The sequence below is a fragment of the Anolis sagrei genome, chromosome 10, assembly GCF_037176765.1.
Source record: "Anolis sagrei isolate rAnoSag1 chromosome 10, rAnoSag1.mat, whole genome shotgun sequence".
NCBI classification, from domain to species: Eukaryota; Metazoa; Chordata; class Lepidosauria; order Squamata; family Dactyloidae; genus Anolis; species Anolis sagrei.
In genome coordinates, this window is record NC_090030.1 from 24512224 (window position 1) to 24538461 (window position 26238).

Genomic DNA, 26238 nt, shown 5'->3' on the forward strand with positions numbered 1-26238 from the left:
CAAGCGTACCTGTCCGAATGTATCTCCTTCTACGTCCCGCCTCGGAGTTTAAGATCCTCTGGGGAGACCCCACCTCTAGCACAAGTGAGATTGATGGGAACAAGGAGCAGGGCCTTCTTGGTGGTGGCCCCTCGCCTGTGGAATTCGCTTCCCAGGTTAATTAGGTCATTGACATCCCTCTCTTTTAGAAAGAAACTAAAAACATGGATATGGAACCAGGCCTTTGGGTAATCTGGCAGACAGACAAAGGACAATGACGACTAGAATTGGATAGGATTTGACAATGTGGAATGAACTTATGGATTCTGAGCTTGGCGAATGTTGATCATTAGATTGGTTTTTATTAATTGTGATGTATAAGTTGTCACGCCTCTATCTCATTATTTGAGAGATATTGAATTTTGTGGCCTTTGTCACTAATCATTGCTAAATTATCTCCTGCCAAGGATTTTGTCTTGTTCTCTGAGTTTGTTTTATATTGAACTAACCTGGTAGGCAGAAGCATGTTCTCTTTAGGTTGTTGTAGGTTTTTTCGGGCTATATGGCCATGTTCTAGAGGCATTTTCTCGCCTACATCTATGGCAAGCATCCTCAGAGGTAGTGAGGTCTGTTGGAACTAGGAAAAAGAGTTTATATATCTGTGGAATGAACAGGGTGGGACAAAGGAGTCTTGTCTGCTGGAGTTAGGTGTGAATGTTTCAACTGACCACCTTGATTAGCATATACTGTATATACTTGAGTAGCCTAGTTTTTCAGCCCCTTTTTTAGGCTGAAAAAGCTCCCCTCGGCTTATACTCGAGTCAAGGTTATTTATTCTTTTACTCTGTTATTAGTATTTTATTACATTTATTATTTTACTCTATTATATTTACATTATTTTGCTCTATTATTATTCCATTTATGATTTTGCTCTATTATTACATTGACAGTATTTTACCTTATTATTATTACATTTATTATTTTATTATTATTATTATTATTATTATTACATTTACAGTATTTTACCCTATTATTACTACATTTATTATTTTACTCTATTATTACTGTTTTATTGCGTTTTCATTATTTTACTCTATTATTTTTATTATATTATTTTAATAATAAGTACATTTACATTGAAGGAGGTTAGATTAATGGTTTAATAAGAGTTGGACAGTCTTATCTTAAATTACAGTTTTATGTAAATATTCAGAAACATTTAGCCTATTGATGCCTCAATTAATGTAATTTTATTGGTATCTATTTTTATTTTGAAATTGATCCATAGTGGATGCATTTCCCACCCTTGACTTATACTCAATACGTTTTCCCAGTTTTTTGTGATAAAATTAGTGCCTCGGCTTATATTCGGGTCGGCTTATACTCGAGTATATATGGTAATGGCCTGACAGTGCCTGGAGCAAACTTTTGTTGAGAGCTGATTAGATGTCCTTGTTTGTTTCCTCTCTGTTGTTGTGCTGTTGTAATTTGAGAGTTTTTTAATACTGGTAGCCAGATTTTGTTCATTTTCATGGTTTCCTCCTTGGTCATTCCACAGATATATAAACCCACTTTCTTAGTTCCAACAGACCTCACTACCTCTGAGGATGCTTGCCATAGATGCAGGCGAAACGTCAGGAGAAAATGCCTCTAGGACGTGGCCATATAGCCCGAAAAAACCTACAACAACCCAGTGATTCAGGCCATGAAAGCCTTCGACAATACATGTTCTCTTTAGTTTGGGGAAGAGGTGTGTGTGTATGTATATGTATGTACGGCACTTGCAGGAACTATACAAATAATCCACTCCCACCAAAGGGTTAGGTTCTCGCAGAGTTTCCCAATATATTCAACACAGGGAAATGTTTTGGCTATAGAGAATGACACGAGCAAACATACCACCTCCAAAGTAGTTGTGGCCTTCTCACTCCTGGCATCTGATATTTTTATTTGTCGTGTCACGCAACCGAACAGTTGTATTACATTTTTGACAAAACAAACAAAAGACAAAGTTTGCATGCTTGGTAGTTGATTAAATGTCCTTTGACCCGTATCTGGCCAATTGGAGTGCTTCCGGTGTTGCCGCAAGAAGGTCCTCCATTGTGCATGTGGCAGGGCTCAGGTTGCATTGCAGCAGGTGGTCATGGTTTGCTCCTCTCCACACTCACATGTTGTGGATTCCACTTTGTAGCCCCATTTCTTGAGGTTGGCTCTGCATCTCATGGTGCCAGAGCGCAGTCTGTTCAGCGCCTTCCAAGTTGCCCAGTTTTCTGTGTGCCCAGGGGGCAGTCTCTCATTTGGTATCAGCCATTGGTTGAGGTTCTGGGTTTGAGCCTGCCACTTTTGGACTCTCGCTTGCTGAGGTGTTCCAGCGAGTGTCTCTGTAGACCATAGAAAACTATTTCTTGATTTAAGTCGTTGACGTGCTGGCTGATACCCAAATAAGGGATGAGCTAGAGATGTCACTGCCTTGGTCCTTTCACTATTGACTGCTACTTCCCGGCAGATGTCAGGTGGTGCAATACCGGCTAAACAGTATAATTTATCCAGTGGTGTAGGGCACAGACACCCCGTGATAATGCGGCATGTCTCATTAAGAGCCACATCCACTGTTTTAGCGTGGTGAGATGTGTTCCACACTGGGCGTGCATACTCAGCAGCAGAGTAGCATAGCGCAAGGGCAGGTGTCTTCACTGTGTCTGGTTGTGATCCCAAGGTTGCGCCAGTCAGCTTTCGTATGATATTGTTTCTAGCACCCACTTTTCGCTTGATATTCAGGCAATGCTTCTTGTAGGTCAGCACAGTCCAGAGTGACTCCCAGGTATTTGGGTGCGCTGCAGTAATAATAATAATCATCATCATCTTTGTATTGTCGAAGGCTTTCATGGCCGGAATCACTGGGTTGTTGTGAGTTTTCCAGGCTGTAAGGCCATGTTCCAGAAGCATTCTCTCCTGATGTTTCGCACACATCTATGGCAGGCATCCTCAGAGGTTGAGAGGTCTGTTGAAAGCTAGGAAAATGGGGTTTATATATCTGTAGAATATCCAGGGTGGGAAAAAGAACTCTGGTCTGTTGGGGGTAGGTGTGAATGTTTCAGTTAGCCATCTTGATTAGCATTTAATGGCCTGACAGTTTCATGGTCTGGCTTCTTACTGCCTGGGGGGATCCTTTGTTGGGAGTTGATTAGCTGGCTCTAATTGTTTCTTGTCTGGAATTGCCCTGTTTTTAAGTGTTATTCTTTATTTACTGTTGTGATTTTAGAGGTTTTAGTGTGGTGAGATGTGTTCCACTCTGGGCATGTATACTAAGCAGCAGAGAGCATAGCGCAAGGGCAGATGTCTTCACTGTGTCTGTTTGTGATCCCCAGGTTGTGCAAGTAAGCTTTCGTATTATACTAGCTTTACCCGCCACGCGTTGCTGTGGCCAACCTTCTCTCCCTCTTTCTCTCCTTCTTTCACTCCTTCCTTCATTCCCTTTCCTTTCTTCCTTCCTTTCCTTCCTTCCTACACTTTCCCTTCCACTCCTTTCTTCTTCCTTCCTTCCTCCCTTCTTTCCCATCCTCCTACTCTCTCTCTCTTCTTTCTTTCCTTCCTTTCTTCCCTCATATACTTTCCCAACTTCTCCTTCCTTCCGTTTTTCATACACCCTTCCCTCCTTTTTTCTGTATTTCTTTCTTTTCCTCCTTCCTTCCTTCCTTCCTTCCTTTCTCCTTTCTTTTCCATCCTACTACTCTCTCTTCTTTTTTCCTACCTTTCTTCCCTCATATACCTTCCCAACTTCCCCTTCCTTCCCTCCTTCCTTCCTTTGCACACCTTCCCTTCCCCTTCCCTTTCTTCTTTTTTTGCTCTCTTTCTTTCCTTCCCTCCTTCTCCTTCCTCATCGTCCCCGATGGCGGCAAGGAGGGATGGATGGTGTATGGGCTGGTAGGGGCGGGGCATCGGGTGGGGGCGTGGCTTCCACGGAGGGGGGTGGGTGGAGGAGGAGGAGGAGTGTAGGGGCGGGGGTTCTGCGGAGGGGGGTGGGCGGAGAAGGAGTGTAGGGGCGGGGCATCGGCGGGTGGGGGCGGGGGTTCCGCAGAGGGGGGTGGGCCGAGGAGGAGGAGGAGTGTAGGGGTGGGGGCGGGGCATCGGTGGGTGGGGACTGGGCTTCCACGGAGGGGGGTGGGTGGAGGAGGAGGAGTGTAGGGGAGGGTCGACGGAGGATGGGGCATGGCTTGCGCGGAGGATGCGTTGGGCAGCCGGCCATGTGCACGCGCCGGGGACTTGCGGCGGGGCGGCATTGTGCATGCTCAGTTGGTTTTTGATTTTGTGAGTGTGTCGAAATGTTGTTTACAATTTTGAATCGCTATCTGCATACCTTGTGGGTTGAGGTATGTGCATGCCAAGTTTGATGTGTTTTGGGCCAGGGGTTTTCGCGTTTTGCTGTCCCGTTGAACGCCCTTAACAGATTTATATATATAGATTGTTTCTAGCACCCACTTCTTGCTTGGGCATCTGATAAGAGAACTGGTGTTTAGTTTCGCTCTCCCCATAAAACACCACCGTATATAGTTCTAGTATTATGAATTAGACGGGAGATTCGGGAGAAACTAACATGGGCTCCCCTATGCCATGAACACATTTTGGAAGTGGACAAAGTGCTTGTAGTTCTTGCAGAGCCAAAAGCCACTGGGGTGGGAATTGCATTAGGGATTCTCTGCACATCGGAAACGGAGAGTGGCAAGAAGAGGAAGTGGGAAGGCTTGTGAATGGAGCCAGTCATTGGTTTCCTAGTGCAGCAGCAATACGAATGTGCAGAGAAATGTTTGACAAGGGGCTTTGTCGAGCCTGTGAAGCCTGGGTTCTGGATATGTGTGTCCATTTTGGCCGCAAGTCGGCAAAGATCTGAAAGGGCTTTTGTTCTCTCCCTCTTGGTCTGAGCTGCTCCTTTTGCCGCTGCCATGTCTTAAAAGGGCCTGGCTCGCTGGCAGTGCTTGTTCTGGCGTAGCTCTCCGGATCTGTCATTGGAAAGTTCTTTGGAATCTCTGGTCAGGATGCCTCTTCCTGTTTTTCCAAACTTTTCCTGGAAACGAAGGAGGCATTCCTTATGTAAGTGACGACTATATTCCTTTAACCCTTCTTTGGCCAAGTATTGAATGGATACTTCTTTGGCATAGCTTGTAAGAACGCCTGCTGTTGTGGTCCAAGAAGCTTTACCACTTAAAAAGAAAAAGAAAAAAACCCACAGATTTTGCAAACTTGGTAGTTGGTTAAATGTCCTTTGACCAGTATCTGGCCACTTGGAGTGCCTCTGGTGTTGCCGCAAGAAGGTCCTCCATCGTGCATGTAGCAGGGCTCAGGTTGCATTGCAGCAGGTGGTCAGTGGTTTGTTCTTCTCCGCACTCGCATATCGTGGATTCCACTTTGTAGCCCCATTTCTTAAGATTGGCTCTGCATCTTGTGGTGCCAGAGCGCAGTCTGTTCAGCGCCTTCCAAGTCGCCCAGTCTTCTGTGTGCCCAGGGGGAGTCTCTCATCTGGTATCACCCATGGATTGAGGTGCTGGGTTTGGGCCTGCCACTTTTGGACTCTCGCTTGCTGGGGTGTTCCAGCTAGTGCCTCTGTAGATCTAAGAAAACTATGTCTTGATTTAAGTCGTTGACGTGCTGGCTGTTACCCAAACAGTGGATGAGCTGGAGATGTCTCTGCCTTGGTCCTTTCACTATTGGCTGCTACTTCCCGGCGGATGTCAGGTGGTGCAATACCAGCTAGACAGTGCAATTTCTCCAGTGGTGTGGGGCACAGACACCCTGTGATAATGCGTCATGTCTCATTAAGAGGCACATCTACTGTTTTAGCGTGGTGAGATGTATTCCACCCTGGGCATGCATACTCAGCAGCAGAGTAGCATAGCGCAAGGGCAGATGTCTTCACTGTGTCTGGTTGTGATCCCCAGGTTGTGCCAGTCAGCTTTCGTATGATGTTGTTTCTAGCGCCCACTTTTTGCTTGATGTTCAGGCAGTGCTTCTTGTAGGTCAGAGCACGGTCCAGAGTGACCCCCAGGTATTTGGGTGCGCTGCAATGCTCCAGTGGGATTCCTTCTCAGGTAATCCTCAGAGCTCGGGATGCTTGTCTGTTCTTAAGGGGAAAAGCACATGTCTGTGTTTTAGATGGATTAGGGATCAGCTGGTTTTCCCTGTAGTAGGCAGTAAGGGCACCTAGAGCTTCGGAGAGCTTCTGTTCTACCATCTCAAAGCTCCCTGCTTGAGTGGTAATGACACGATCACTGAGAATATAGAGTTGTAAGGTATGATTAGAGACACATGGCTAGGAGACAATTTTTCCAAAAGTAAAGCAAGTGTGGCAACTGTAGAATTGGTTTAGGAAGATCAAATCAGATAGCAAAGCTATGAACTTGACAGAAGAAGTCTCTCTTGAGGGTAATGAAGAGTTAGCCCTTGGCAATCTGCGTTACAACATTTCCTTGAGGGCAGGAAGGTATGTCTATATTTTGTAACTTCTTAAGAATGCCATTAGCTTAACTTGGTGAGAACTCCCTTAGTCTTGGAAGTAATTTAATGCAGAATATGTGGAGTCTAGATCTAGGGAAGTCATGCTCCCCATGCTCTATTCTGCTCTGGTTAGACCACACCTGGAATATTGTGTCCAATTCTGGGCACCACAATTCAAGAGAGATGTTGACAAGCTGGAATGTGTCCAGAGGAGGGCGACTAAAATGATCAAGGGTCTGGAGAACAAGCCCCATGAGGAGCGGTTTAAGGAGCTGGGAATGTTTAGCCTGAAGAAGAGAAGGCTGAGAGGAGATATGATAGCCATGTATAAATATGTGAGAGGAAGCCACAGGGAGGAGGGAGCAACCTTGTTTTCTGCTTCCTTGGAGACTAGGACGACGAACAATGGCTTCAAACTACAAGAGAGGAGATTCCATCTGAACATGAGGAAGAACTTCCTGACTGTGAGAGCCGTTCAGCAGTGGAACTCTCTGCCCCGGAGTGTGGTGGAGGCTCCTTCTTTGGAAGCTTTTAAACAGAGGCTGGATGGCCATCTGTCAGGGGTGATTTGAATGCAATATTCCTGCTTCTTGGCAGGGGGTTGGACTGGATGGCCCATGAGGTCTCTTCCAACTCTTTGATTCTATGATTCCATGAGTCTTCTATTATTAGGATTTGAGGAATTCTGTCTCCCTGATTGGTTTTCAAAATGTACTCAGGAAAAGGCAGGGGCTTTTTTCTCACTTTCCTGACGAAACATTTGGATTCCAGTGACACATAAGTAAAGGTTTCCCCTGACATTAAGTTTAGTCATGTCCGACTTTGCGGGGTGGTGCTCATCTATTGCTTATTTTTTGTTATGAGTTTTATTTTATTGCTTGTATTATTATTGTTTGTATTACTGATGTATTGTGGGCTCAGCCTCATATAAGCCACACCGAGTCCCTTGGCGAGATGGTAGTGGGGTATAAATAAAGTTTTATTATTGTGTGTCATTGTGTCATCAGCAACCAGACATTTGTATTACATTTTTAACAAGACAAACAGACAAAACACAGAATTTGCAAGCTTGGTAGTTGATTAAATGTCCTTTGACCAGTATCTGGCCACTTGGAGTGCCTCTGGTGTTGCTGCAAGCAGGTCCTCCATTGTGCATGTGGCAGGGCTCCGGTTGCATTGCAGCAGGTGGTCAGTGGTTTGCTCTTCTCCACACTCGCATGTCGTGGATTCCATTTTGTAGGCCCATTTCTTAAGGTTGGCTCTGCATCTCGTGGTGCCAGAGCGCAGTCTGTTCAGCGCCTTCCAAGTCGCCTAGTTTTCTGTGTGCCCAGGGGGGAGTCTCTCATTTCGTATCAGCCATTGGTTGAGGTTCTTGATTTGAGCCTGCCACTTTTGGACTCTCGCTTGCTGAGGTGTTCCAGCGAGTGTCTCTGTAGATCTTAGAAAACTATTTCTTGATTTAAGTCGTTGACGTGCTGGCTGGTATCCAAACACTGGAGATGTCACTGCCTTGGTCCTTTCACTATTGGCTGCTACTTCCCGGCGGATGTCAGGTGGTGCAATACCAGCTAAACAGTGTAATTTCTCCAGTGGTGCAGGGCGCAGACACCCTGTAATAATGCGGCATGTCCCATTAAGAGCCACATTCACTGTTTTAGCGTGGTGAGATGTGTTCCACACTGGGCATGTGTACTCAGCAGCAGAGTAGCATAGCACAAGGGCAGATGTCTTCACTGTGTCTGGTTGTGATCCCCAGGTTGTGCCAGTCAGCTTTCGTATGATATTGTTTCTAGCACCCACTTTTTGCTTGATATTCAGGCAGTGCTTCTTGTAGGCCAGAGCATGGTCCAGAGTAACTCCCAGGTATTTGGGTGCGCTGCAATGCTCCAGTGGGATTCCTTCCCAGGTGATAATCCTCAGAGCTCGGGATGCTTGTCTGTTCTTAAGGTGAAAAGCACATGTCATACATGAAATAACAAAATAAAATAAACAGTTACAAAATAACATGATAGAGAAATAGAACACAGTGGGTGGGTCAAATGTACTAGGAGAAAATTGATAAAATCCTGGATGAGATAAGTAGTGGGAGAATATGTTTATTTATTTATTTTATTTCATATATTTATATCCTGCCCTTCTCCCCATAAAGGGGACTCAGTGCGGCCTCACATGAGCATCAGAGGATGCTAACAGCATAAATACAGTAAAAATTACAATTTACAATAAAATCATTTTGAAACATTATACTGCATCATCCGTAAAATTTAACAATAATAGATTAATGTGCCAGTAAAACTAAGCTGAGCCGGGAGAATCCGTATCGCAAAATCCAAATTTCCTTTTCCTATTACCGCTGGCCTGTAATTCAGCGTTTCATCCTGGGGGTTGGGACCACTGGGGGGGTTGTCAGAGGGGTCGCCGAAGACCCATCAGAAAGGTGGAAGGTGAACTACATCTCCCCTAAATCACTGTCAATTCATCCCAAATCCCTCCAGTACATTCTGTTGGTCATGGGGGTCCTGTGTTGGACCAATTCTATCGTTGGTGGGGTTCAAGGGACTCTTTGATTGTAGGTGAACTATAAATTTCAGCAACTACAACTCGCAAATACAAAGCTTTAATTTCCCCAAACTCCACCAGTGTTCACATTTGGGCATATTGAGTATTCGTGTGAAGTTTGGTCCAGATCTATTCTTGTTTGAGTCCACAGTGCTCTCTGGATGTAGGTGAACTACAACTCCAAAACTCAAGGTCAGTGCCCACCAAACTTTTCCAATATTTTCTGTTGGGCATGGAAGTTCTGTGTGCCAAATTTGGTTCAATTCCATTCCTGGTGGAGTTCAGAATGCTCTTTGATTGTAGGTGAACTATAAATCCCACCAACTACAATTCCCAAATGACAAAATCAGTCCTCCCACCCCACTCCACCAGTATTCAAATGTGGGCGTATCGGGTATTTGTGCCAAATTTGATCCACTGAATTAAAATACATCTTACATATCAGTTATTTACATGATGATTCCTCACAGTAACAAAATTGCAGTTATGAAGTAGCAACGAAAATAATTTCCTGGTTAGGGGTCAGCGCAACATATAGAACTGTATTAAGGGGTCGCGGCATCAGAAAGGTTGAGAACCACTGCTCTAATTGAACGCCTGGCCCCAGAGCCAGGTCTTCAGTTGTCTTCTAAAGGTCAGGAGGGAGGTGCCAACCTGATATCCTTAGGGAGAGAGTTCTACAGATGGGGGGCCACTGCCGAGAAGGCCCTGTCTCTCATTCCCACCAACCGTGTTTGCAAGAGTGGTGGGATCGAGAGCAGGGGCTCTCCTGATGATCTTAAGCTTCGTAATGATTGATAGCAGGAGATATTATTATTTATTTACTTCATTTGTATACCGCCATTCTCAGCCCTAAGGCGACTCATAGCGGTTATGTACAGACAGGTAATCTGTGTTTCTGAGGGAGGAGCTCAAAAGGAACGAACAATGGGGTTTATTTGCCATGACTCTCCTTGACTTGTTTTTCTGCCTATGTACCTAATGCTCTTTGCCAGTAGGCACACTGTTGTCTCATATACTTGGGAAATTGGCCTCTAGGACTTTTCAGTTACAAGTGATTCTCAGCGTGTTTTTTGGAGTGGGCTTGGTTAGATATGGACGGCTTGAGGAGAGAGCCTGTCTCCACTTGAGATCTCCAGAGTTCATTGGATTAATGTGTTCAGTCATGTGGAAGTCAGTTATGACCAAAAGGCAAATTGCCAGCTCTGAAAAACTCAGATCAGTGGGGTGAGCCATAGTCTGTCTTAATAGTGTTTTCTTTTCCACTTCTATTTAAGCCAGTGGGCAAATAACACTATGCAACACGGGTTTTATTCCTGGATTACAAATGTCATCTCCTAATTGGTTCTATCATAAAAATGTGGGAAAAGTTTATAAAACTACTAGCTATACCCGCCATGCATTGCTGTGGCCAACCTTCCCTCCCTCTTTCTCTCCTTCTTTCCCTCCTTCCCTTTTCTTCTCTCCTTCCCTCCTTCCTTCCTTCTCTACCTCTTTCCTTCCTCCTTTTTTTCTTTTCCTTCCCTTTCTCTTTCTTCCTTCTCTGCCACTTTCCTTCCTTCCTTTGCTTTTTTGCTTCCATCCTTCCTTTTGTCTTTCCTTTCTTCCCCCCTTTTCTTTCTTTCTCTTCTTCCTTTGCTCCTTCTTTCCTTCCTTTTCTTTCCTTCTCTCCTTCCTTCTTTCTCTACCATTTCTTTCCATCCCTCTTCTTTTCCTCTTTCTCTCCTTTCTTCCTTATCTACCTCTTTCCTTCCCTCCCTCCCTCTTTCTCTTTCTTTCTCTTCTTCCTTTGCTCCTTCTTTCCTTCCTTTTCTTTCCTTCTCTCCTTCCTTCTTTCTCTACCCATTTCTTTCCATCCCTCTTCTTTTCCTCTTTCTCTCCTTTCTTCCTTCTCTACCTCTTTCCTTCCTTCCCTCCCTCTTTCTCTTTCTTTCTCTTCTTCCTTTGCTCCTTCTTTCCTTCCTTTTCTTTCCTTCTCTCCTTCCTTCTTTCTCTACCCATTTCTTTCCATCCCTCTTCTTTTCCTCTTTCTCTCCTTTCTTCCTTCTCTACCTCTTTCCTTCCTTCCTTCGCTCTTTGCCTCCATGCTTCCTTCTATCTTTCCTTCCTTCATTCTTTCTTTTTCCTCTTCCTTCCTTCCCTTTTTTCTGTATGTCATTTCTCTTTTCGTCATTTATCTTTTGGGGGTTTTAACTCCTTTCCACTGTATTTTTTTTGGGGGGGGAGGTTATGAGTGGTGGACACTCATTGGTCTGTTAGCATTGCTGTGGCCAACCTTCCCTCCCTTTCTCTCTCTCTCCTTCCTTCCTTCCCTCCCTCTTTCCTCCATTCCTTCCTTTTTTTCTTTCCTTCTCTCTTTCCACCCTTCCTCCCCCCTTTTCTTTACCTTCTTTCTCTCCTTTCTTCCTTCTCTACCTCTTTCTTTCCTCCTTTCCTTTGCTCTTTGCTTCCATCCTTCCTTATCTCCTTCTTTCGTTCCCGCCCTCTTTCTCTCCTTTCTTCTCTCCCTCTTTCTGTCCTTCCCTTCTCTCCCTTTGCCTGGGCTCCAGCAAGAAGGCAGGCCTTGCTCATCCAGTTCCAAGACGACCAAGGCATGGGCCAATGTGGGTCCTTCCTCCAGGAGTTTTGGACTCCAACTCCCACAACATGGATATGCAGATGATCCAGCGCTCGTCCCCACCCTGCCCCTTCTTCTCCCTTCTGTTTGCGTCCAGGGAGGGAGGTAGGGAGCGAACGAGAGGAGGAAGGAAGGAGGGCCCATGCATGGAAAGGCACTCCATAGTGAGGCTTCTCTTCCTTCAGAACGATTGGTGCATAAGTCTTCTTGCGTGCTGGGGAGAAGAGGGCCTTTTGCGCATGCTCAGTTAGGTATTTGGGGGGGGGGGTATTAAAGTCATTTCCCCTTCATTGTTTAAGATTTTTTTGTTTGGAAGACATAGATCGGATTAGAATGTGTTTTGCTGCCAAATTTGGTGTCAATTCGTCCAGGGGTTTTTGAGTTCTGTGAATACCACAAACGAACATTACATTTTTATTTATATAGTTTGAAACTTTGGACATCCTGCAGCACATTTTGCTGTAGTGATGTATCTCATAGAGCAGTGTTTCTCAACCTTCCTAATGTTGTGACACTTGAATACAGTTTCCTCATGTTGTGGTGATCTCCAAGCATAACATTATTTTCATTGCTACTTCATAACTGTGCTTTTGCTACTGTTATGAATATCAGATATGCAGGAGGTATTTTTATTGTTACTTCTCTTTCTCCCTGGGATTTGACCATGGAGGAACCACTCCACCCTTCTCTAAGTCCTGCCCTCCCCCCAGGCCCCTTCTCCCTCACGTCACCTCCACCTTCACTTCCTCCTCCACCACTTCCACTTCTTCTTCCACCTTTCACTTCCCTCTTGGCTCCAAAGCGGGGTTGAGTGACACCACCACCTCCCTCTGGAGAAGAACAAGATGCCTCTGGGAAGCGAAGGGGGTGGGAAAAAGTTAGCTGTGTCTCAGTTCCTAAGACCATAGGAAATACGTGTTTTCCAATGGTCTTAGGAGACCCCTGTAAAGGGATGTTTGACCCCCAAAAGACTGAGAACCGCCTTAGCCCATTCAACATACTTGTTGAGAATAACTTCACAATTCAGCAGCAGATCAGTTGCACAACTTCAGCACTTTCCAGTAGCTTCTTCCTGCACAGTATTTTCAGTCGACTGCTCCCACAGCCTGCAGTCACTCTGGAACCTTTTACATACACTTGAGCACATGCCCGGCCATTGTCAGTTTTACCATTGTCTTTCCCTCAGTCTAGATGATATTACAAATTTACCACAGCATACAGTTATATCTTGTCTTAGCAGACAGGTTCTTTTAATTACATATAGCCTTCAACGAACAACATCAGAGCACAAGGAGAAATATACACTGTACACGACTTCCTTATATACAATTCATTTACACATAGCAATCTCTGATTGGTTCCCAACTCATTGACTCAACTCAAACCCAGGATTACATCATTCACAGTCACCTAGACTAGGCCAGAACACATTCCCCAAATGATTCCCTATATACAGTTAATGCATGACTCAGCATTTCCAATAGAAGCCCATTAGCAGTGCATGACTCAGCTATATTACATTACAATACATTGTAAAACCTGACAATACTGTATATACTCAAGTATAAGCCGACCTGAATATAAGCCGAGGCACCTAATTTTACCACAAAAAACTGGGAAAATGTTTTGACTCGAGTATACGCCGAGGGTGGGAATTGCAGGCACTATGAGTAAATTTCAAAATAAAAATAGATAACTAATAAAATTACATTAATTGAGGCATCAGGAGGTGAAATGTTTTTGAATATTTACATAAGACTGTAATTTAAGATAAAACTGCCCAACTCTGATTAAATCATTATTCTAACCTTCTTTAATGTAAAATATGTATCCTTCCAACAATAATAAAGAGAGTAAAATAATGGAAATGCAATTATAACAGTAATAATAGAGTAAAATAATAAATGCAACGATAATAAAGTAAATTAATAAATGTAATGATAATAATAAATAGAGTAAAATAATAAATGTAATAATAATGGGTAAAATACTGTAAATGCAACAATAATAAAGTAAATTAATAAATGTAATGATAATAATAAATAAAGTAAAATAATAAATGTAATAATAATAGGGTAAAATACTGTAAATGTAATCTATATAAATAAAAATGTGATGTTCGTTTGTGGGATGAACAGAACTCATAAACCACTGGATGAATTGACACCAAGTTTGGACACAAGACACCTAACAACCCAATGTATGTCCTTCACTCAAAAACTTGATTTTGTCATTTGGGAGTTGTAGTTGCTGGGATTTATAGTTCACCTACAATCAAAGAGCATTCTGAACCCCACCAACGATGGAATTGAACCAAACTTCGCACACAGAACTCCCATTACCAACAGAAAATACTGGAAGGGTTTGGTGGGCAGTGTCCTTTGGATTTGGAGTTGTAGTTCACTTATATCCAGAGATCACTGTGGACTCAAACAATGATGGATCTGGATCAAACTTGGCACGAATACGCATTATGCCCAAATGTGAACACTAGTGGAATTTGGGGAAAATAGAATCTTGACATTTGAGAGTTGTAGTTGCTGGGATTTATAGTTCACCTACAATCACAGAGCATTCTGAACCCCATCAACGATAGAATTGAGCCAAACTTCCCACACGGAACCCTCATGTGGGCCACAGCAACGCGTGGCAGGGGACGGCTAGTAATAAAGTAAGTTAATAAATGTAATGATAATAATAAATAGAGTAAAATAATAAATGTAATAATAATAGGGTAAAATACTGTTAATGAAATAATAGTAATAAATAGTGTAAAATAAATGTAATAAATAAAAATAATGCTAATAACAGAGAAAAATAATAAATAACCTTGACTCCAGTAAAAGCCAAAGGGAGCTTTTTCAGCCTAAAAAAGGGGCTGAAAAACTAGGCTTATACTCGAGTATTTACAGTAGATTGTGGAAACAAATTTTCTGTAGTAGAACAACAACTTTCTTCCAGTTATACAAGGAATAGCACTTTTAAACCAGGAACAGATTTTCCCCCCAAATTTTGTAACATGGTGTAATGGAACCAGGGAAATTGTCTATTGTCTCTCCCTGGTTATTCCTAATTTTGTTGAGTGGTGTGTCATCAGGAGAGGACGAAAACATATCTTCTCTCATTATGTCTAATGTTTGGTAATCCCATTAGTATAATAATCATAATAACAATAATAAACAATTACCTGCCTCTCCTGATGGTTCGAGGCGGGGAACAAATCAAAAACATATGAACATAAACAAAATATAGATATCAAATTACATAGATAGAAACACAAAAATATAAAACATGGTGCCAGACAATTAGGTCCTTGTGTATCCTTGGGGCCCTGTTTGGTGGGACCTCGTGGAACAGTTCTGTTGGCTGAGAATATTGGGTATTTATTTCTCGTGTCAGGGCAGCCAGTCAATTATATTACATTTCTAACAGAACAAAGCAAACAAACAGAGAAAATACAAAATGTGTGAGTTTGGTAGTTGATTAAATGTCCTTTGACCAGTATCTGGCCACTTGGAGTGCCTCTGGTGTTGCTGCAAGAAGGTCCTCCATTGTGCATGTGGCAGGGCTCAGGTTGTATTGCAGCAGATGGTCAGTGGTTTGCTCTTCTCTGCACTCGCATGTCGTGGATTCCACTTTGTAGCCCCATTTCTGAAGGTTGGCTCTGCATCTCGTGGTGCCAGAGCGCAGTCTGTTCAGTGCCTTCCAAGTCGCCCAGTCCTCCGTGTGCCCAGGGGGGAGTCTCTCATTTGGTATCAGCCATTGGTTGAGGTTCTGGGTTTGGGCCTGCCACTTTTGTACTCTCGCTTGCTGAGGTGTTCCAGTGAGTGTATCTGTAGATCTCTGTTGACGTGCTGGCTGCTCCCCAAACAAGGGATGAGCTGGAGATGTCACTGCCTTGGTCCTTTCACTATTGGCTGCCACTTCCCGGCGGATGTCAGGTGGTGCGATACCGGCTAGACAGTGTAATTTCTCCAGTGGTGTAGGGCGCAGACACCCCGTGATAATGCGGCAAGTTTCATTAAGAGCCACATCCACTGTTTTAGCGTGGTGAGATGTGTTCCACACTGGGCATGCATACTCAGCAGCGGAGTAGCACAGCGCAAGGGCAGATGTCTTCACTGTATCTGGTTGTGATCCCCAGGTTGTGCCAGTCAGCTTTCGTATGATATTGTTTGTAGCACCCACTTTTTGCTTGATGTTCAGGCAATGCTTCTTGTAGGTCAGAGCACGGTCCAGAGTGACTCCCAGGTATTTGCGTGTGCTGCAATGCTCCAGTGGGATTCCTTCCCAGGTGATCCTCAGAGCTCGGGATGCTTGTCTGTTCTTGAGGTGAAAAGCACATGTCTGTGTTTTAGATGGATTAGGGATCAGCCGGTTTTCCCTGTAATAGGCAGTAAGAGCACCTAGAGCTTCGGAGAGCTTCTGTTCAACTATCTCAAAGCTCCCTGCTTGAGCGGTAATGGCACGATCATCTGCATAGATGAAACTCTCTGTCCCTTCTGGCAGTGACTGGTCATTTGTGTAAATGTTGAACATGGATGGAGCAAGCACGCTCCCCTGAGGCAGGCCGTTCTTCTGTTTCCGCCATCTGCTTCTATGGCCCTGGAACTCAACAAAAAAGCTCCTGTTTTGAGACAGGTTTCCTATGAGGCGGGTGAGGTGGTAGTCCTTTGTGATATTATACATTTTTCTCAGGAGGAGTTAGTGGTTCACAGTATCATAGGCTGCTGATAGGTCTATGAAGACAGCTCCTGTGATCTGCTGCCTTTCAAAGCCATCTTCTATGTGCTGAGTCAGGTTCAGCACTTGCAATGTGCAGCTTTTGGCTTTCCTGAAGCCAGCTTGCTGTGGGATCAGACAGGGGTCTATTTTTTCCGTAATTCTATGCAAAATAAGTCTCTCCAGAACTTTGTAGAGGTGGCACGACAGGGAGATGGGTCTATAGCTTTTTGGGTCATTGTGGTCTTTGCCTGGCTTCAAGATGGCGATGGGTAGAATATTGGGTAGAAGAGATTTGTTTATATCCCCATTTCCTGAGGAAAGTAGGATGCAAATAAATGCAAATAAATAACAACCACCCACTGCTGTTTTATAGGCTGGATGGAAGGAAAATCACGCCACTTTTATGAATGAACTGAAAAACTTGCAAGCCTCGGGATTGACGACTCTTGGACAGGCCCTGAGATCATCCTTCGACCTTCTGAACCTCAACAGATTAGTGTCTGGAATAGACAACTATGGGCAGGTAAAGGATGCTGGTGTTCATCTGAAGAACCTTTTCAGCTCTTTTATGAACAGGATCGGGGTATAGGGTGGCAACCTGTGCTGGTTGGGGTTGCAATCCCCCTGAAGTCACAGGTCTGCAGTTTGGGTGTCCTCCTGGACTCATCACTTACGCTTGAAGCTCAGGCGTCGGCGGTGGCCGGGAGGGCCTTTGCACTATTAAGACTCCTGCGCCAACTGCGACCGTACCTCGTGAAGGTGGATCTGGCCAGGGTGGTCCATGCCTTAGTCACCTCCAGATTGGACTACTGCAATGCACTCTACGTGGGGCTACCCTTGAAAACGGCCTGGAAATTTCAGTTGGTTCAACGAGCGGTGGCCAGGTTGTTAACTGGTGCTCCTTACAGGGAGCGGTCAACCCTTCTGTTTAAGGAGCTCCATTGGCTGCCGTTCATTTTCTGGTCCCAATTCAAAGTGCAGGTGCTTACCTACAAAGCCCTAAACCAGTGGTTCTCAACCTGGGGTCCTCAGATGTTTTTGGCCTTCAACTCCCAGAAATCCTAACAGCTGGTAAACTGGCTGGGATTTCTGGGAGTTGAGAATCACAGATTGAGAATCACTGCCCTAAATGGTTTGGGACCCGCCTACCTGCGTGACCGCATCTCTGTGTACGAACCCACACGATCTCTTCGATCATCTGGAGAGGCCCTGCTCGCGCTCCCACTTCCATCGCAAGCGCGATTGGTGGAGATGAGGGAGAGGGCCTTCTCAGTGGTGGCCCCTCGACTGGAACTCACTCCCCAAGGACATCAGGCATGCCCCAACTCTGGCAGTCTTTAGGAGGAGCCTGAAACGTGGTTGTTTCAGTGTGCCTTTCTAGAATAAGGAAACTCCCAGCAATATGTCCCTAAACACACTTTATTAATGATCTAGGGTTGTCTGCACATTTCATCCCTCTCCAAAATTTCTATCCTAGTTATATATTTCACCTGGTCATGCTCAGCATTATTTTTTTTTAATTTTTAATTATTACATTTGGCCCAGCCCTAGGTTTTTAAGCGTTGTTGTGCTATTGTTAATGTTTACTGCTTGTTTTTTGTTTGAGTTTCATTTTATTGTTTTGCATTGCTGTTGTTGTTTTTACTATTTATTTATTTATTTATCTATCAGTTTTGTATACCGGTCTTCTCACCTCCATCGAGGGACTCAGGCCGATTTCCAACAGTAATATCACAAACAGTCATTAAAAACATCATATTGTATATTAGACTAAAAACATTAAAATAGCAAAATACAGTCATATGATTACAATGGTCAGTCGTCACAATAAAATCGTTGTTCGTCATCATCCATCCATATCACATAATATTGACTCACTCGTCGAATGCCAATTTCCAGAGCCAAGTTTTCTGAACGTCAAGATAAAAAGGGCAGTTCTGATCTCCAGTGGGAGAGAGTTCCAGAGCCGAGGGGCCACCACCGAGAAGGCCCTGTCCCTCGTCCCCACCAGATGCGCCTGTGAGGCTGGTGGGACCGAGAGCAGGGCCCCTCCAGTCGATCTTAATAATAGGGGAGAATACGTTTGGACAGGTAAACTGGGCCGGAGTCGTTTAGGGCTGTATAGGTTAACACCAGCACTTTGAATTTTTGCTGATGTATTTTTGCTGTTGTTTTTGTTGATGTATTGTGGGCTTGGCCTCATGTAAGCCACACCGAGTCCCTTGGGGAGATGGTAGCGGGGTACAAATAAAGTATTATTATTATTATTATGAGAGCAACTGCTGGTCTATTTAAAATAAGCGGAGTCGGCTGGGTGGGGAACTACCAGAAGTGAAGATGCTTGCCTTTTTTCCAACCTCAAAGCTGCTTTCCATTGGAGACAACTAGGAGGGATGGAATAGATTCTGTCACTGGCCATTTGCAACTGGGATTTGTGTAGGAGATTTAGTAAAGAACCAGAGGCCAGGACATGACAACACGGAGACACAAACCTGCTGTCCCAGCACTCCTGACTCATGTCCAACGAACCTGCTTTTCTTGTTTCCTTTCTAATTATTATCACAGTCAGATGTTTGTTAATCCCAATGACACTTTTATATTATACTGAAAACATTAACACAGACATGTTTTGTATCTTCTCTATAGGGAAGGAATCCTTTTTTTCTAGAGCCATCTATTTTAATCACCATCACAGATGGAAACAAACTGACAAACACTTCTGGTGTTCAGGAAGAGGTAAGGCATAGTGATGGGCTGTGAAATTGCATTGTGGTTACTCTGAGTAGTTCTTGGCAATTAAAAAATACGCAATAAATGTTCCCTGTGATGTTAGCACTGCATGTTTTGACTTAAAATGCTAAATGAGTGGTTGTTTTGTGGAGAACTGTGTGCATTGTCGAAGGCTTTCATGGCCGGAATCACTGGGTTGTTATAGGTTTTTTCGGGCTATATGGCCATGATCTAGAGCAGCGTTTCTCAACTTGGGGATCGGGACCCCTGGGGGGGGGTCGCGAGGGGGTGTCAGAAGGGTGACCAAAGACCACCAGAAAACACAGTATTTTCTGTTGATTATGAGAGTTCTGTGTGGGAAGTTCAGCCCAATTGGTCTAGATCTATCATTGTTTTGAGTCCACAGTGCTCTCTGGATGTAGGTGAACTACAACTCCAAAACTCAAGGTCAGTGCCCACCATACCCTTCCAGTATATTCAGTTGGACATGGGAGTTCTGTGTGGGAAGTTTGGTTCAATTCCATCGTTGGTGGGGTTCAGGATGCTCTTTGATTGTAGGTGAACTATAAACCCCAGCAACTACAATTCCCAAATGTCAAGGTATATTTTCCCCAAACTCCACCAGTGTTCACATTTGGGCATATTGAATAACTGTGCCAAGTTTGGTCAAATCCATCATTGTTTGAGTCCATAGTCCTTTCTGGATGTAGGTGAACTACAAGTCCAAAACTCAAGGACAATGCCCACCAAGCCCTTCTAGTATTTTCTGGTGGTCATGGGAGTCCTGTGTGGCAAGTTTGGTTCAATTCCATCGTTGGTGGGGTTCAGGATGCTCTTTGATTGTAGGTGAACTATAAATCCCAGCCCAAATGACAAAATCAAACCTCTACCAACCCTACCAGTATTCAAATTTGGGTGTATCGGGTATTTGTGCCAAATTTGGTCCAGTGAATGAAAACACATCCTGCATATCAGATATTTACATGACGATACATAGCAGTAGCAAAATTACAGTTGTGTCATAGCAATGAAAATAATGTTATGGTTAGGGGTCTCCACAACACGAGGAACTGTATTAAGGGGTCACGGCATTGTGAAGGGTGAGAACCACTGTTCTAGAGGCATTCTCTCCTGGCTATATGGCCATGTTCCAGAGGCATTCGCTCCTAGAGCATGCCTCTAGAACACTTTTTCTCAACCTTCCTAATACCGTGACCCCTTAATACAGTTCCTCATGTTGTGGTGACCCCCAACCATAAAATTATTTTTGTTGCTACTTCCTAACTGTAATTTTGCTACTCTTACGTACTGTAATGTAAATATCTGATATGCAGGATGCACTTTCATTCACTGGACCAAATTTGGCACAAATACCCAATATGCCCAAATTTGAATACTGGTGAGGTTGGGGGGGGGGATTGATTTTGTCATTTGGGAGTTGTAGTTGCTGGGATTTATAGTTCACCTACAATCAAAGAGCATTCTGAAATCCACCAATGATGGAATTGAACTGATCTTGGCTCACACAACTCCCATGACCAACTTGAAATACTGGAAGGGTTTGGTGAGCATTGACCTTGAGTTTGGGAGTTGAAGTTCACCTATATCCAGAGAGCACTCTAGACTCCAACAACGATGGATCTGGACCAAACTTGGCACGGATACTCCTATACCCAAATGTGAACACTTGTGGGGTTTTGGGAAAATAGACCTTGAGATTTGGGAGTTGTACTTGCTGGAATTTATAGTTCACCTACAATCAAGGAGCGTTCTGAACCCCAGCAATGATAGAATTGGGCCAAACTTCCCACACAGAGACCCCCATAACCAACAGAAAGTACTGTGTTTTCTGATGGTCTTTGGCGAGAGTAATACGTGTGAAAAAGCCCCCTCCCTCCTGACCTTTTGGAAAAGAGTAAAAACTTGGCTCTTCGAATAATAGACAAACTGAATTGGAAAATGACCCAGGAACGGCCCAAGACGATGGAAACGAATAAGGACTTGAATGAGAGGATATAGTTTTTAGCTTTTAATACTGTTATTATGCACTGTCTTTATGTCTAATTGCACTATAATGTTCTTTTGTTTATCAATGTATGTATTTTTATGGCATTGAATTGTGCCGACTGTGTACGCCACTCCGAGTCGCCTTCGGGCTGATGAGCGGGGTAGAAATAATGCATATAAATAAATCTATATAAATAAAAATGTAGTGTTCATTTGTGGGATTAACAGAACTCAAAAACCACTGGATGAATTGACACCAAATTTGGACACAAGACACCTGACAACCCAATGTATGTCCCTTGCTGGGATTTATAGTTCACCTACAATCAAAGAGCATTTGGAATTGAACCAAACTTGGCACACAGTTCTCCCATGACCAACAGAAAATACTGGAAGGGTTTGGTGGGCAGTGTCCTTTGGTTTTGGAGTTGTAGTTCACCTACATCCAGAGATCACTGTGGACTCAAACAATGATGGACCTGAACCAAACTCTACACGAATACTCAATATGTCCAAATGTGAACACTGGTGGAGTTTGGGGGAAATAGAATCTTGACATTTGGGAGTTGTAGTTGCTGGGATTTGTAGTTCACCTACAATCACAGAGCATTCTGGGGAGCTAATTCTCCCCACCAATGATAGAATTGGGCCAAACCTCCCACACAGAACCCCTATGACCACCAGAGTGGGCCACAGCAACGTGTGGCAGGGTACGGCTAGTAATAAATATTGACGTCTAGCTAATTCTCCCTTTTTTTCCTAGCTTCACCTCCCTTTGAATTCCCCGCTCCCTGGGAGTGAGCTCACCAAAGAACCCTTTCGCTGGGACCAGAGGCTCTTTGCCCTGGTGCTGCGCTTGGCTGGAGCCTCTTCAGTGGAACCCGAGCAGCTGGGGAGTGTCCCCACCGATGACTCCGCCATCACACAGATGTGTGAAGTCACAGGAGGTAGCTGCTTCCCTTGGGTTATTTTTCTCAGTCTGCAGATAAATATCTTCCTGCTAGAATTAATTGGCTCGCTTCTCATTTCGTCTATGAATATTATATTGTACCTACTGTACCAGTGTGAATAGATGTATGTATGAATACTGACTTGCTTGCTTTGTGGTCTTGAAGTGATATAATTGGCTGGTAGGAAATGCTGAGGATCATTGCACTTGACATGGTGCTCCTCCTTCTGGAGGCCCATCTCCTCAGGAACGCAGATCCTATATTGTTCAATGTTATTCTTACACTGAGGCCTTGGTGCTCTTCTTACTTACTTTACTTAGTTAGGCGATCCCTCATTTTCCAAGGAGGATTGTCTTCCAATATTCTTGTGGGTCCGTATGTGGCTGTGGAGCCCTATTCTTGCTCTGCATCTTCTTCCGCAGTGAGGGCATTGGTTTCCAGGTGGAAGGCGGTCTCGGTCGGGGTTGGCTTGGCGTGCCTTCCTCTTGGCACGCCTCCCCCTATTCGCCCACCATTCGTGCCTCTTCAAATTCTGCAGCACTGCTGGTCACAGCTGACTTCCAGCTGGAGCGGTCAAGGGCCAGGACTTCCCAGTTCTCAGTGTCTATGTCAGAGTTTTTAAGGTTGGCTTTGAGCCCATCTTTAAATCTCTTTTCCTGCCCACCATCATTCCGTTTTCCGTTCTTGAGTTCGGAGTAGAGCAACTGCTTTGGGAGACGGTGGTCGGGCATCCGGACAACGTGGCCGGTCCAGCAGAGTTGATGGCGGAGGACCATTGCTTCAAAGTACCCCTGACAGATGGCCATCCAGCCTCTGTTTTAAAGCCTCCAAAGGAGGAGCCTCCACCACACCAGGGAAGTGTGAATGTTGCAATTAATCACCTTGATTAGCATTGCAAAGCCTTGCAGCTTCAAGGTCTGGCTGATTCCTGCCTGGGGGAATCCTTTGTTAGATTCCATGGAAACCATGAAATTTAACAAAATCTGACTACCAGTATGTAAAAAAACTCTAAAATCAGGACAGTAAATTAAAAAAAAAACACTCAGAAAATGGGAAATCCAGACAAGAATCAATCAGGGCCAGCTAACATCTCCCAACAAAAGGATTCCCCCAGGCAGGAAGCAGTCAGCCTTGAAAGCTGCAAGGCTTTGTAATTCTAATCAAGGTGATGAAGGAATTTAGTGACTAGATCCAGGGCAGTCATGCTATCCTTCTATTCTGCCTTAGTCAGACCACACCTGGAATCACACTGTGCCCAATTCTGGGCACCACAATTGAAGGAAGGTGTTGACTCTAAGCTGGAACGTGTCCAGAGCAGGGCGACTAAAATGAACAAGGTTCTGGAGAACAAGCCCTATTAGGAACGGCTTGGAGAGCTGGGCATGTTTAGCCTGCAGAAGAGAAGGCTGAGAGGAGACATGATGAGGACAATGGATCAAGATGTGAAGGGAAGTCATAGGAAGGAAGGAAGGAAGGAAGGAAGGAAGGAAGGAAGGAAGGAAGGAAGGAAGGAAGGAAGGAGCAGGCTTGTTTTCTGCTGCCCAGGAAACTAGGACTCAATGGAACAATAGCTTCAAACTACAAGAATGGAGATTCCATTTGAACATTAGGAAGAACTTCCTGACTGTCACAGTTGTTCATCAGTGGATCTCTCTGCCCCGGAGTGTGGTGGAGGCTCCTTCTTTTGGAGCCTTTAATCAGAGGCTGTCAGGGGTGCTTTGAATTCAATTTTCCTGAAAGACAGGAGGGAGGTGGTCAATCTGATATCACTGGGGAAAGAATTCCACAGACGGGGTCATTGCTGAGAAGGCCCTGTCCCTCGTCCCCACCAATCGTGTTTGCGATGACGGTGGGATCGAGAGCAGTGCCTCCAGATGATTTTTAGACTTCATGATGGTTCGTAACAGGAGTTCGTAACTTGGCCAGAACCATTTAGGGATTTAAATGTAAAACCAGCACTTTGAATTGTGGGTTGTTGTAGGTTTTTTCGGGCTATATGGCCATGTTCTAGAGGCATTCTCTCCTGACGTTTCGCCTGCATCTATGGCAAGCATCCTCAGAGGTAGCGAGGTCTGTTGGAACTAGGAAAAAGGGTTTATATATCTGTGGAAGGACTTTGAATTCTGCTCGGAAGCAGACAGGCAGCCAGTGGTGCTGGCCTAATAGAGGGGTTGTGTGCTCCCTGTACGCCGTTCCATTTTTTGTTTGTTTTTTGTCGTGTCAGGAGCGACTTGAGAAACTGCAAGTTGCTTCTGGTGTGAGAGAATTGGCCGTCTGCAAGGACATTGTCCAGGGGACGCCCGGATGATTTGATGTTTTTATCATCCTTGTGGGAGGCTTCTCTCATGTCCCCGCATGAGGAGCTGGAGCTGATAGATGGAGCTCATCCGCCTCTCCCCAGATTCGAACCTGCGACCTGTCGATCTTCAGTCCTGCCGGCACAGGGGTTTAACCCACTGCGCCACTGGGGGCTCTGCCACTCCGGTGAGCAACCTGGTTGGACTAGTTGAAGCTTCCGGGCAGTCTTCAAAGGCAACCCCACGTAGAATGTGTTACAGTAGTCTATTCAGGATGTAACAAGAGCGTGGACCACCGTGGCCAAGTCAGACTTCACAATGAATTCCCATTGCCTTTATGTATAGGTCTCTTTGAACAAGGTGAACTCACAGCGGGAAAGAACACCTTGTATGATCCTGCTGCAGCGTTTGCAAGTGTCATTCCTTTTTGAGCACTTTTTGAAGCATTTGTCCCCAGTACTAATGCTCTTGGCTTGCCTGTGTACCTTAATGGTGCATATTTTCTGTTAATTACATGCCCTTGCATTCACCTCCAGATTGGATTACTGTAATGCACTCGATGTGGGGCTGCCCTTGAAAATGGCCCGGAAATTTCAGTGGATACAACGGGTGGCAACCAGGTTACTAATCGGTGCTTCTTGCAGGGAGCAGTCAACCCTCCTGTTTAAGGAGCTCCACTGGCTGCCGTTCATTTTCCGGTCCCAATTCAAGGTGCAGGTGCTTACCTACAAAGCCCTGAACGGTTTGGGACCCGCCTACCTGCGTGACCGCATTTCTGTGTACGAACCCACACGATCTCTTCGATCACCTGGAGAGGCCCTGCTCGCGCTCTCACCCCCATCGCAAGCACGATTGGTGGGGACGAGGGAGAGGGCCTTCTCGGTGGTGGCCCCCCGACTCTGGAACTCACTTTCCAGGGACATCAAACATGCCCCAATGCTGGCAGTCTTTAGGAGGAGCCTGAAAACATGGTTGTTCCTGTGTGCCTTCCCAGAATAAAGAGAACTCTCAGCAATATGTCCTCACAATGCACTTTAATACTGACTTAGGATGGACTGTGCTCCCTCATTTCTCCGAAAAATCCTATCCTAGTTATATTTTACCTTGTTCATGTCAGCATATTTTCAATTTTAATCTATTATATTTGGCCCGGCCATTTTTAAAATTGTTTATGTCACTATTGATTGTTTTTTGTTTGTGATTTATATGATTTGTATTTTATTGATGATTTATTGATGTTGCGTTTATTGATGTTTTGTTTGATGTACTTTGGGCTTGGCCTCATGTAAGCCGCACCGAGTCCCTTGGGGAGATGATAGCGGGGTACAAATAAAGTTGTTTATTATTATTATTATTATTATTATTATTAAAATTTTGCTCTCTTTTGTCTTTCCCACTATAGGACGCTCATATTGTGTTCGGACACAACGAATGTTGAACCAGTGTTTAGAATCGCTCGCTCAGAAGGTTCAGAGCGGAGTTGTGATTAATTTTGAAAAATCAGGACCAGATCCATCCCCCATTGGGGAAGGTACACAGACCTTATTTATTTATATTTATTTTAATATTAATAACTTATTTTAAAAAAATGACATTTCAGGTAGGAGCCATGAAAATATAATTAGAGTAACTGTTACAATGACTTTACTATTTCTAATACTATCATGTGGGAAACAATCTGTTCCTCTCTCCGAATACCATCTTTCACTGAATCCCTTTAGACTATGTATATTGTCTTTTTTTCTTTGTGGACTCTACGAATGCACACATATGGAGTATCTGCACCTGTGCAGGCTCCAATGGAAAACTTCCAAAGTTTAAATCCAAGGTTTTGGCGGTAACCCCGCTCAGTCCCCTCTCCAGGGCATAAAAGTTCCACAGTTCC

The 26238-nt window shown here is 44.4% G+C and overlaps 1 protein-coding gene across 4 annotated transcripts in view; it reads left to right on the forward strand.

The window, feature by feature from the left end:
* Positions 1-26238, forward strand: part of LOC132762857 (integrator complex subunit 6-like) — a 66488-nt gene that overhangs the window by 7567 nt on the left and 32683 nt on the right. For all 4 annotated transcript variants that reach the window (XR_009630217.2, XR_009630218.2, XM_060756055.2 and 1 more), the window contains exons 3-6: positions 16743-16892; positions 19016-19105; positions 21870-22053; positions 25756-25884. Coding sequence is in view for 2 of the 4 variants with exons in the window: in XM_060756055.2 (XP_060612038.1) it covers positions 16743-16892; positions 19016-19105; positions 21870-22053; positions 25756-25884 (553 nt within the window). In the remaining 2 variants the exon portion in view is untranslated. The remainder of the gene's footprint in view (positions 1-16742; positions 16893-19015; positions 19106-21869; positions 22054-25755; positions 25885-26238) is intronic.